Genomic DNA, 12,934 nt, shown 5'->3' on the forward strand with positions numbered 1-12,934 from the left:
GGAGAGAGGAAGAGAGGGAGAGAGGGAGAGAGGGAGAGAGGGGGAGGGAGAGAGGGAGGGGGAGGGAGAGAGGGAGAGAGAACATGATAGAGACAGAGACACAGAGAGACTGACTGTAATCAAGGGCTCTTTATGATATTTCAGTATTGTTTCTTATTCAGTATCTGATGTGATTCTCCCATGAGTCCAATTCAGTGGGTGCTGATGTAATTTCCCAATTTTAAAATAGAGGAAATAGGGAGTGAGATGAAGCCATCCTGGGGATCCCTTGGTGAGTGAATACACTGGAAATCCCATCAGATCTGCATTTTTACTCTTCTGAAATAGTGGGTTGAAAGCCTCTCACTTGGGAGTCAGGAGTCCTGGACTCTGATCCGGACAAAGTCACTGCTGGCTCTGTGATGCTGATCTGGGGTCCAGCTCTTCTGCTGTCATCTTCCTGCAAAGAGCTTACATACCTAATTTCTGATTTCTTTTTGTATTTTAGGGAAGGTTCTACAAGGGTCTACAGGGCGTTCAGGGTCTTACTACTAGATGAGACTCATAGTGATCTGCCTATTAACAGCCTCCCAAAAGCTGGGATTACAGGTGCGCACCACCGTGTCCAGTCTCAATTGCCATCTCAGCATGTGCTGGGGGCAGGGCTGGCATGGCAGGCCCGGGAATTGAACCCCGGGCCCCTGTGCCTGCTTGCAGGCTCTTTAATCCACTGAGCTATTTGGCCGGCCCTTGATTTCTTAAATTTCATAGCAGCCTTAAAATCTGCCCAGGATGTCATTCAGGGCTCTGTCTGCCATGAGGCGCTCACTCTCAAAGCAGGGAAGACGTGACCGAGGAAGTAGAACTGCGGGCTATGTATCACTTCTGCTTTGGTTTCACCTGCCAAATGCAGACAGACACAGGTACTTTATAAAGGGAGAGAAATCCCAGGCCCTTAAAAGACTGCTTCTTCCGGTCTGCTTCCCGAGTTGGCATTTCTCAGTCTGTTCTTTTTGACTCATCAACAGAAGTCCTTGAGCCAAGTTCTCTTGTAGCTTCAGCTCAAGGATGAGCAACAGCAGGTTACGTTCCCATCTGGCCCCCAGAGAAGCAGTAACTGCCTTGCCCGGGCCCATCTGTGATCTTAATCCATCTTGGAACTGAGCGAATATAAGTAAATATTACTCCAGGTGGCATCATTTCAAACCCTTCCTCAGGGGCTTTCAACTCCTGGCAGGTGAACCGAGGAAGTAGGCGGGGCAGGGCAGCGGAAAAAGCAGTTTTTATTCTACTTCTGTTAATATTAGCAGTTGTGCACAGACGCAGTTGGAAGATGGTGGCTACTGAGGTACTGGAGACTGGGTTTCTCTGATGCTAAAAAAAAAAAAGAAAAAGAAAACTATAGCCAGCCATCATTATTAGTATTATGACGCAGAAAAGACAAAGAAGTTAAGTTACAAATTCTCAGCGGGGAGGAAGGGTAAGTGTTCCTAGGAAGAGGTAGTTGGCATTCTTACCCGGATATTTTCAGGTTTGACTGATAAACATGCCTTTCTGGACCCCACTCTGCATTTGGGACAACGGTGCCACGACTGGTGCTTGGGTTCCTGTTCTGCACACACTTCCTGGGGATCTGGACCAGATGGTGGCGCTGCACGTCCACCCTGTGACGCTTCTTTTACAGTTTCTGCTCCTGCTCTTTCCCTGTGATGGAGACCGTAACTTTTTCTTCATTTCTTTCCCTGTAGGCAAGAAGCGAAACCCTGGCCTTAAAATTCCAAAAGAAGCATTTGAACAACCTCAGACCAGTTCCACGTAAGTTGGCACGATCAGCCTCTTAATCTAAAACACTTGCACCGCACAGATGCCCACTGGAGGTTTACTTTCGGCCTGGTGAGGAACACCTTGACTTTGGATGGAGTTGTTGGGAAGGAGAACCCTTCAAATTAGAAGCCATTTGCTCAGTGTTCTTGGGCCTCAAATAATCATAGTGGTAACTTTGGAGGCGGTGTCTCCAATGATTGGCTGAGTCAGAATGGAGCGCTGCGAAGCTTGAGTGCTCATAGAACGTCAGACAGATTCTGGAGTGTGGTGGTTCTTGCTTTCCCCCCCGTGGACTGAATACAGAAGCAAGTCTCCATAAAACTTGGACTGAGATAGCAAGATATTGATGAAGACCCACATCTTGACTCCTGCATCCTGGCCCTTATAAACAGAAGGCGAAGTGAGGCAAAGGAACATTCCTTTTTTAGTGAAAGCTTTGATCCATCTTTTCTAGGAGTCTTCCTCTCTGTCTTTGTCTCTGTGGGGTAGCCTAGCTAGTGCCAGGACCACCTGCCAAGCGTCTGCATAGGCTGAATGGGTTTTCCGAGGCATCAAATCATGGTAGAGGCACCAGAACAAGTGCAGAGAGAGAGGGCATCCCTGCGGGAGCTGGTGTCCTCTAAGGCCGCTGTTGATGACTGCAAAGTGCCGCCCTTGGTGAAGGATTGGATCTTAACTGTGATCTAGCTCATCAGAGATGGCGCCCTCTAGTGTTCAGATGTGCTTGTGAACATGATCCTGTCTATGGGAAGAGGAGATCTTCGGGTTTTGCATTTCCGTGTAGTAATGCGAAGATGCTGTAAGGAATATGAAAAATATCTTTGTGTTACTGCGGGGAAACAGACCAGAGTAGGGGGACAGAGCAGAGTGGGGGTCTGCTGTCTTGGGTTCTAGATGGTACCCGAGAGACTAATCTTTCGTTAGGATATTCTTGTGAGAAGCCATGAGAGGTTCTTCCTATTCCTACCACCAAGGAGGTTGTTTTCTGGAGTATGAGAAGCTCCCCCAAACAATGTTTTCCCCATCCAATGGCGCTGTAAACTCTGTAATTATTACTGATTCTCTCCCTGTCTCTTTTCTCAAGCGCTTCGAATCAAACATGTGGCCTGCCTGTGCTACCTGTATAGGACTTTATGAGACAGTTTCAGAAATTGCTTATTTGGAAATAACCATAGGTCCACACAAGCTGCAGAAATATATAGGGAAGCCCCCTGTACCCTTACCCCAGCCTTCAATGAAGTTTCCAACTTCCTCCATGCTGTGTCACCGTGGCAAATAACTGTAGTAGATTATTAAAACAATCAAGAAAAACATACTGGTACAAATTCTAGAAATTAACTTGATTTCACCAGCAGTTGTTTGTGTCATACAAGTCCGTGTGTGTGTGTGTGTGTGTGTGTGTGTGTGTGTGTGTGTGTTACTCTGTGTAGTTTATCACACCTATAGCCTTGTAGTCCTGTTATCCTCATCAGTTTTGGCTGCAGTAACTACTGCCATCATCAGTATGTCCAACTTTATGCACAGAACCACTCTTGTTTTTTTATCTGCTGAAAGTCTGCAAGTCATATCGACCTCTTCCTTCCATCCCTACCCTAGTGCTCAGTGACCATTCATCTGTTCTCCATCACCATTTTGTTATTTTGTGGTGGTTACATACATGACATCTCTTCTTGCAATTGATTTGGTTTTCATTCAGCGCCCTTTTGAAATTCATTCAAGGTTTGTGCCTATTAAGAGCTCTCCAGTTGAGTACTGCACCATGTTATGGTTTACCACAGTTTATGGAAGGAAATATGGATGGTTTGCAGTTTTATGGTATTAAGAATAAGGCCATTATGAGCATTGCGATATGAGTTCTTGCATGAAGACTACTCTTCATGAATCTGGGGTATACACCCTCTAGTGCAATTGCTGGCTTATGGGGTAAGTTCATTTCCAGTTTTGAAAGAACGGCTGAAAGCTTTTCCAGAGTGGTTTTCCACTTTATAGTCTGACTAATAATGTTGAAATGGTGTAGCTTATTTGCCTCCTTGTTAGCATTTGTTGTTGTCAACGTTTTGCATTTTAGCCCTTCGGATACACAGTACTGCAGCATTATATTTTCACTAGCATTTCTCTAGCAGACAGTTTGCAGAATAGGATTTTAGGTGTTTATTTTCCATCCACATATTTTCTTTGGTGAAATATCTCTAGACTTCTAACTAGATTTTTTTTCTTAATTGTTAGCATTGGAGACTTATTTATCTATTTTAGATAAAAGGACTTTTCAAGTATGGTATATGAAAATCTTTCCTCCCAGATTATAGTTTGTTTTTTCATTCTTTTAGCAGAAGTGCTTTTTGTATCTGGAATTGAACTCAGAACTTTGAGCTCTCCAGGCAGGTGCTTGTGCTGCTGAGCTATGTCCCTGGTCTGATTAAGACATTTCACAGAGTCAAAATTTTAAAGTTTGTCAAAATTCAGTTTGTCAGTTAAAGATCTTAAAGGTCATGCTTTTGGTAACAAGTGTAGGAAGCCGTTGCCTTGTCCTAGGTCCTGAAGATTTTCTGTATTTTTCTCTAGAAATTTTATAGTTTTATATGTAAGCCCATGAACTATTTGGAGTTGTTATATAGGTGCATATGAAGATTAAAATTAGCTTTATACTTTTTGCCAATAGAATACCAGTTATTCTATTACAGTTTGTGGAGAAGATTGTACTTTGTCCATTAAATTGCTTTTGTTCCTTTGCCTAATATCAATCAGGCATGCTTGTTTTGATCTATTTTTGGATTCTCTGTTCATTGATTTATATGTCAGTATCACACTGCCTTCATTACTACAGCTATCTATAAAGTCATAACATTGGGTAAAGTTATTTTTCTAACTTTATTCTTCATTTTATGAAAATTATGCTGACTCTTCGGGGGCCATTCTCTTTCATATAAGTTGTAGACTAAGTTGGTCTGTGTCTACAAAGGAATTTTCTGATGTTTTATTAGTAACTGTGTTTAATCTGTAGATCAATTTAGGTATAATCGATACCTTTGTTACATGAGTCTTCCAATCCACAGGTGCTGGATTTCTTCAAGGTTTTAGATCATCTTTTCTTTTATCAGCACTTTATAATGTAGATGATCTATATTAACATTGATTAAGATATATATCTTAGTGTTTAATTTTCTTTGGATCAATTGTAAGTAGTTGCCATGGTCATGTCTAGGTGTCCCTCCAGAGCCTCATGCAGTCACAGGTGGGGCCTTTCCAGAGGCGGCCGGATCTGGAGGGTGTGGGGCTGGGATTGTGTCATGGTCCAATGGGAGGGTCCAGGGCAGTAGGATTAAGGGTGTGAGTGCTGCCCCTCTGAAGGGCAGGTGACCTGGGTAAGATATAAGTGACAGAAACAGCTGTGCTCCTTATGCTGGCTTGTACTGTCTTCTGCCTGCTGTGAAGTGTTTCTCTTCTTCAATGTCCCTGTGCTGTGTCACCCTTCCTTAGAGCCAGCTGACTATGGACTGGACCCTTCACAGACTGGGAGATAAATTAACTATCCCCTCTTTGACTTTGGGTGCCAGGTATTATGTCTCAGCAACAAGAAAAGTAATGGTACTGATTTTAGACCTGTGCCTTCTTCCTTACTATTAAGTTTGGTATTAATATAGATTTTTATCTATTTAAAGATGCATTTATGTTTGAAAAAGTTCTTCTCTGGTCATACTATGTGAGAATGCTTATTATAAATGAGTGTTGACTATTTTATGTAGGTCAGTTGACATGATTAGTTTTTCCCCCTCTGATGTATTATTATGGTGAATCATATGAATTTTATAAATTAATATCAAGCTAGTCTTTTTTTTTTTTTTGTATTTTAGGGACGAGTCTACAGGGTGTTCAGGGTCTCACTACTAGGTAGGACTCATAGTGATCCACCTGTTTACAGCCTCCCAAGAGCTGGGATTACAGGTGCGCACCACCACGCCCAGTCTCAATTGCCATCTCAGCGCACCCTGGGGGCAGAGCTGACCCTGCAGGCCCAGAGATCGAACTGCTGGCCCCAGTGCCTGCTTGCAGGTGCTTTAATTCATTGAGCTATTTGGCCAGGCCTTATCAAGGCAGATTTACATCCCCCAAGTCAATCCCCGTTGGTTGTGATGTAATTTCTAAAAAAATTGATTGTTAGATCTGATTTGCTAAAGTTTCATGGAGGACTTAATTATTTATGTTTTTGAGACAATCACTCTATGCAGCTCAGGCTGACCTTGAGCTCACTTTGTAGTCCAGGCTCCTCTTGAGCTCACAACTACCCTCCTGCCTCAGGCTCATGAGTGCTGGGATTATGGGCCTGTGCCCCATACCCTATTGTTGTGGAGGATTTTTATATCAAAGTTCATGAGAGATGTTGGTCTGTGCTGACTTATTATTTCTGTTGTGCCTTTGTTTCTAGTTTTAGTGTTAAGATAATACGGGCCTCATAAACATGAGGTAGTAGGAAGTGCTCTTTTTTTATTTTCTGGTAAATATTGGTGTTAATTTTTTGGATGTTTGTTAGGATTTTCCAGTGAAACAAAAATGTGCCTGCATAGTTTTAGGAACTTCTAAATTGCAAATATAATCTCTGTAATATATATATATATGAGCCGTTGGTTTGTTTCTTCTTCTTCTTCTTCTTCTTCTTCTTCTTCTTCTTCTTCTTCTTCTTCTTCTTCTTCTTCTTCTAACATTTATTTAGTATGTGTGTGTGTGTGTGTGTGTGTGTGTGTGTGTGGCCAGCTCAGCCCACCAGGGGGCGGGGCTGGCTGGTATGTGGTGCTGGGGGATCAAACCCCAGTCCCTGTGCTTTGCCAAGCTTGTTCCAAGTAGGTGCTTTAGACCACTGAGCCATCTCTCCAGCTCCCGGTTTGTTTCTTCTAAATAGTGAAATTCATAGCAGTTATGTCATCACAGTATTCCTTGATCATCCATTCCGCAGCTGCAGTATCTGCTGTGATAACCTGGCCTTTCCCCCGATAGTGGTGATTTGCATCTTTTCCCATCTTACCTTTGTGAGTTTTGCTCAAGTTTTGCCAGTTTTCTTAAGAACTGGATATATTTTATTGTTTTCACTTTAATGCTTTCTGCTTTTACTTTTTTTTTTTTTTTTTTCGGAACTGGGGATTGAACTCAGGTCCTTGCGCTTGCCAGGCAAGTGCTCATTCTACTGAGCCATCTCCCCGGCCCTCTGCTTTTACATTTTAATATTTTCTTTTAACTATGTTCCTGGATCAGGCTAAAAGTAGAGCTCCGTGGTGCTGTGTGGCACTTTACCCACATGAGTAAAACTTTGCATTTGATCCGCAGCACTGAAGAGAGGAAAAAAAAAAGAATCAATTCTAAAATAAACCTCCTAGTGCCACGCCTTCCGTCCCTGTAAAACACATGCTTTGCCTTTTCTTAATGCATGTTGACTTTCCTGTTTCATGCCTTTCTGAAAGCCTTCCTTGGTAGAAGCAATGAAGAGGAATGTGTGTGAGTCTGAAAGTGCTTTCGGCTTTGTATGTTGAGTACGCTTTTCTGCTTAATGTTGCGGGGCTGAGAGCATCCCTTTGTTGCTGTGTGCCGTGCCTCTTGAGCTCCCAGTCTCCTCGTATTATTGCTTTAATGTTGAGGCTTCAGAGTATACTTGTAGAGAAGTAGTTTCCACGTTTTATATTTCTCTTGGCAAGTTTTTGAGGTTGGCTTGGTGATTCTTACCACCTTCGGCTGTGCGACCCGGACAGTCAGTAGCCTGGGACAGAGCTCCTTTACCCAAACTCTTCTATGTGTGTGGTCCTTCAGCTTGAGCGCTTGGAGTGGCTGATGCCGCTGTGTCTTTGACTCTGGTTTCTGAGCTGTCTCTTCACTTGCTGGCTAGTCACTAGTTCTAAATCTCTTCCAGGCTACAGGCTCACATTTGGGAACTAAACTTCTCCAGCTGGATATGTCAGGCAAGCACACTTCCTCGCACTGTGCCTTCGCTTCCCCTTCTAAAAAATAGGACTGAGCAGGATGTGCTTATGATGAGGATTAGATGTCATAATCCACAGGAAATGTCTGACTCAGGACCTGGTCCATTGTAATTGCTCAGTGAACTGTAGCTCCTGGCTGTTTATTGTGGCAGCTTCGAAGTGGCGGGGCTAGCAGATAAACTCGGGATCTCTGAGTCTTGTGTGTATTTTTAGCCACATATTAGGCTGGGTGAGAGTGTGGTCAAACAGGTCATGGCTTAGCGGAGCACTGCCCTTTCCTTCTGTGCTCAAGAAGTGGATGCCATTCCGAGTTCCAACGTCATCACCTCTTTGAATGACTGTTAGTTATTTAATTTCTTTCAGTGTCAATTCTTTGCATTACAGTAGAGATAAAAATACTTCTCAGAGTTGCAAAAATTAAACAAGTGACTTAATGTAAATGATTGAGCACAGTTTCTGGCCCAAGAGGCACTTAATTAAATTCATTAAATAAATTAATAATAGGGGCTGGGGAGATGGCTCAGTAGAATAAGCACTTCCCTGGTAAGCATAAGGGCCTGAGTTCAATCCCCAGTTCTGAAAAGAAAAAGAAAAAAAAGTAGTGACCAGTGAATTAAATAACTATAATAAACCAAAGTTGGTTGGTCATATAAAACACTAAGACTAGGTAACCTTCGGAATACCTTTGGTCTTCAGAGGAAGTATTTTACAATAAGTTTGGTTCTTTTCCCAAAGAACTAAAAGACTGAGCAATTGGCCGACATCTCCATCCAGTTTTCACCTCCTGTAGAGTCTTAATGGACTGGTAAATGTGGATGTCCGGCTCTGGACAGGAAGAACACAGTGTCAGTTGATTCAGTCTTAACTGTCAGAGCTGGCTCCATCATTTGATGCTTTTGGCAGACTTGACGAACCCGAAAGCCTGAGGCTCAGCTGGATGAGTCACTTTTGTTAGAGAAGGTCGGGAATTGGGGGCAAGTTCTTGGATTCATTCTCAGGTAGCCATCTCTGGAGCAGGTTCAGAAGCTTGGCCAATTTTCTTCTTTGTCCTGTTTAGTTCAAGGTTGAGATTCAGGCGACTTGAGTTTTATTTTCCGTGCTTCTGACAACGGTGTGGATTCAGAAAATCGCAACCTTTTAAAAGATTTTATTTTATTTATTTATTTTTCTAAATCTGGGAAGTGGCACCCTGTTACTTTTAAGCTGGGGTGTAAGGTGTAATGCGTGTTTAGTCAGCAGACTTTTCTCAATGACCAAAGTATTTTGACTCAAAGCATTTTGCAGTACCAGGGCCACGATGGAATCTGTTGCTTATCTTTTGTTGGTGATGTTTTACAACTAACTAAACTTGTAAAAGTGCTTTTAGGCTATAATTTGCCAGACACTGTTATGGAATATAGAAATACGAGATTTGGAAGAGTTCTTATCCAGTACCCTCACTGGTTGGCAAAAAAGTGGCAATGGCACATATATGTGGTTTTCCTCTTCTTCTATATTTTTAAAAGGGTAGAGTGTGGAAGAAGTGCAAAAGGCTTTTAAATGATTGATATTAGGCCCATATTTCAGTGGTAGTCATCTTTATTTCAAAAGGATTATCATAATTAGTACAAACAAATCATGACGGGTAAGAGAAAACAGCTTGAGACATTTTAAGAATGAAAAATTAGATGTCTAAACCATTCGACTCTTCTGGAAAATCCTGAAGACATTTCCTACTCAGAAATATGTAATGCACCAGAGTGTCACTGTGTGTGTGTGTGTGTGTGTGTGTGTGTGTGTGTCTATATGCGTGTGCATATGTTTTGTTTTGTTTTATTCTCGTTGTTTGCTCCCTGGCCTCTATTTTAAATTAGTATGGAGACACTTCTAGTATTCTATGCATATCAAGGAGATTTTGAGGCAAGGGAAGATACCATTAAAATCTTCGATTCATGCTTATGTCTACATTTGTATTTCTTCTTCTTTCTCCTTGTATGCATGTTGTTTGCACAGAAGGGGTGTGACTGTAATCATTGGAAACCACTGCCATTAGCAAATGAGTTTGTTTTCTCTTCTTTTGATCTTCCCTTCCTCTACCCTTCCTTCCTTTTTCCTTTTTTTTTTTTTTTTTTTTTTTTTATTTTAGGGAAGGGTCTACAGGGTGTTCAGGGTCTCACTGTTAGATTGGACTCATTGTGACCCGCCTGTTTGCAGCCTCCCAAGTGCTGGGATTATAGGCGTGCACCACCTGCCCAGTCTCTATTGCCATCTCAGTGTGCCCTGGGGGCGGGGCTGACACGGCAGGCCTGGGGATTGAACCCCTGGCCTCTGCACTTGCTTGCAGGTGCTTTAACCCACTGAGCTATTTGGTGGGCCCTCCTTTGAAAATTTTGAAGACCATTGTGCCACGGGATGAGATGCCACTGTTAGGCCACCCTTGCAAAGGGCAGCGCCAGAATTCTGTGTCCTTAGCCTGCAGTTCTTCTGTTTGTTTGATCCCATTAGCAATATATTTCTTGGCATTTGTTACTTTTACCATAGCACTCTTGGTTTATTTATTTATTTATTTATTTATTTTTGCGGAACCAGGGATTGAACTCAGGCCCTTGCGCTTGCCAGGGAAGCGCTTATTCCACTGAGCCATCTCCCTGGCCCCTGGTACATTTATTAAAAAAAAAAAAATAAATAAACAAAAACCCTTACTAGGCTCCTAATTAGGTGCACAGGCAGACAAATATCTTTCTCCAAAGTAAATTGCAACTGACTGAGAGGCTAGTGAAATAATAGAAATAGGAAGACACAAGGAGACTCTGGACACAAAAAATGAACAACATTTGGCTTTGGAGACGAACCCGGAAGAGCAGGTTCACCATGTACCATTGCTGGGCTTGATTCGACAGCCTGAGAGAAAAGAAGGGACGCTGAGGTGAAGCTAAGGATCCTTGCGATGGAACAAGCCTTTCACATCTCTGACCTTTTTGCCTGTCTATAAAGGAAGAGACTACATTGGGAATTCCTGTGTCCTCTGAATTTTATGAGTTGTTTGTTTCTAAAAAACAGTTGCAGGGCTGGCCAGATAGCTCAACAGATTAAAGCACCTGCTTAGGCAGACACAGGGGCCAGGGGTTCAATCCCCAGCCTGCTGTGCCAGCCCCACCCCTGGGGAGTGCTGAGACAGTGATTGAGACTGGGTATGGTGACGTGTGCCTGTAATCCCAGCACTTGGGAGGCTGAAGACAAGAGGATCCCTACAAGTCCAACGCACGTGGTGAGACCCTGTAGACCCTGTCCTAAATACATTAAAAATAAATTAAAAAACAGTTGTACAAAGAGCGGTGAAATGGTACATTGGATACAGTGGTGACCCTAGATGAAAGAAAAGGCTTATTTCTCAAGCATAATTACTCACAGAACTGCACACTTGTGGCTCCTAGTTAGCAGATATTTACTGTATGCCCTTGGAATATCTCACTTAATACACTCTTACTCCAAAAGGTAGTATATAATATCCCACATGAAAGAAGAAAACGCAGGCTCAAGGAGTTGAAGTATTTTCAACTGAAAAGCTGTTTGATCTCCACTTTCACTGTACTTGTACTGTCATGCTGTGTGATGCAACTCCTAAGCTTCGCCTTCCTCTTTGGGAACCCTGCTGCTGTCACTTAGGATTTGGAAGGACAGCGAACGGCATGTCTCACGTTTCTTCTTCTCTTCCCCTTCACCTTCCTTAGGCCACCTAGAGATTTGGACTCCAAGGCTTGCATTTCTATTGGAAATCAGGTGAGAAGGTCATGGTGACTGACACACTTTGGCCATGTTACACGTATGCTTTCTGGCTGACTGCGAAATGCCTTTCTGTACGTATACCGTGCTCTTAGGGGATGGGTCAGGAAAGCTTGAAATTCCAGCAAAATGGCTTGCAGAGCTTTTGCTGTTTTGAGTTGTCAGTTGACATCAGGCTGCTGTGGTTCTTGGGAAAGGTGTGAGGAGAAGCGGTGATTCTTTTGGGAGGGTCATTTCTTTCTTTTTTAAAAAATGTATTTACTTGGGACAGGGTTGCGCTACACAGCTCGGACTCAGTGATCCTCCTGTCTCAGCCTCCCTAGCGCTGGGAGTACAGGTTTGCGCCACCATGCTTCGTCTTCGTGGTGGGCACAGCAAAGGGCCTGCACAGCATGTGGTACCAGGGATCGAACCTGGGTCCTTGTGCTTGGCAGGCAGGGGCTTGGAGCTCTGAGCTATCTCCTCAGCATGGGAGGGCACTTCTCAAATACCACATAGCTCTAGACACCAGCAGTCAGTATTAGAAAGGTGACTAAAGCTGCAGTGTAGCCAGCTTCAGCTGAGCCACATGAAAACCACGCTGGATGGAGGTGACATTGTGTGTCGCCTATGCCAACCAAGTGGGTATGATGGGAGTCTAAGCTTTTCCTGTCGCTTCATGCTGTTAGCGCTTGCTTTCATGTGCTAGAGAAGCTCGTGGCCTATCAAGGGTCATTCCAACATTTGCAAAAATTAGATAAAAGACAAGAGAGTGTCCGGTTTACTCTTCACTTTTTTGGTTTTGAGTACCGGAACTCGAACTCAGGACTTTGGGCTTTCCAGGTAGGCACGGAACCGCTGCGCTATATATCCCGGGCCCATGCATTCCACTTTTGCATTCCATGGTGGCTTTTTTGTTCTTGCAGAACTTTGAGGTGAAAGCAGATGACCTGGAGCCCATCGTGGAACTGGGGCGAGGTGCATACGGCGTGGTGGAGAAGATGCGGCATGTGCCCAGTGAACAGATCATGGCCGTGAAGGTAGAGTCGGTGTCCCCAGGGGCCTTCTACACGTGCTGTGCACATTGGTGATTTCAGCTCTGAAGCAGCTCTTTTCGCAGAAGCAAAGCAACCTGTAACAGGGTGGACAAGAAAAGATTATTTGCAGAGAACAGTATTTCTCTCTATAGATGAAAAAGCCTTCTGTGGAAGGTGTTGCTCATTCATTCATTCATTCATTCATTCATTCATTCATGCACCCAGGGGTACCAAGAGCAGAAACCAGGACCTTTGCACTGAGCTACAGACATCTTTAGCCCTTTTTAAAAAAAGTTTGATACAGCATCACTGTAAATCAATAAGTTGCCCAGGTTGGGCTTGAACTTGCCCTCCTCCTGTCTCAGTCTCCCATAGTGCTAATTGCAAATC

At 43.4% G+C, this 12,934-nt stretch overlaps 1 protein-coding gene across 9 annotated transcripts in view; it reads left to right on the plus strand.

Moving 5' to 3' along the window:
* The window catches only part of Map2k6 (mitogen-activated protein kinase kinase 6), a 123,224-nt gene that overhangs the window by 80,849 nt on the left and 29,441 nt on the right, over positions 1 to 12,934 (plus strand). For 7 of the 9 annotated variants that reach the window (XM_004630055.3, XM_023714023.1, XM_023714019.1 and 4 more), the window contains exons 2-4: positions 1,728 to 1,794; positions 11,477 to 11,525; positions 12,434 to 12,547. In XM_004630055.3, coding sequence (XP_004630112.1) covers positions 1,728 to 1,794; positions 11,477 to 11,525; positions 12,434 to 12,547 — 230 coding nt within the window. Of the gene's footprint in view, positions 1 to 1,724; positions 1,795 to 11,476; positions 11,526 to 12,264; positions 12,351 to 12,433; positions 12,548 to 12,934 lie in introns of those variants that run through there. The other 2 variants (XM_023714018.1, XM_023714025.1) reach the window with 2 other exon arrangements.

The sequence above is a fragment of the Octodon degus genome, unplaced genomic scaffold (genome assembly GCF_000260255.1).
Source record: "Octodon degus isolate 3935 unplaced genomic scaffold, OctDeg1.0 scaffold00033, whole genome shotgun sequence".
In the NCBI taxonomy this organism is placed as follows: Eukaryota; Metazoa; Chordata; class Mammalia; order Rodentia; family Octodontidae; genus Octodon; species Octodon degus.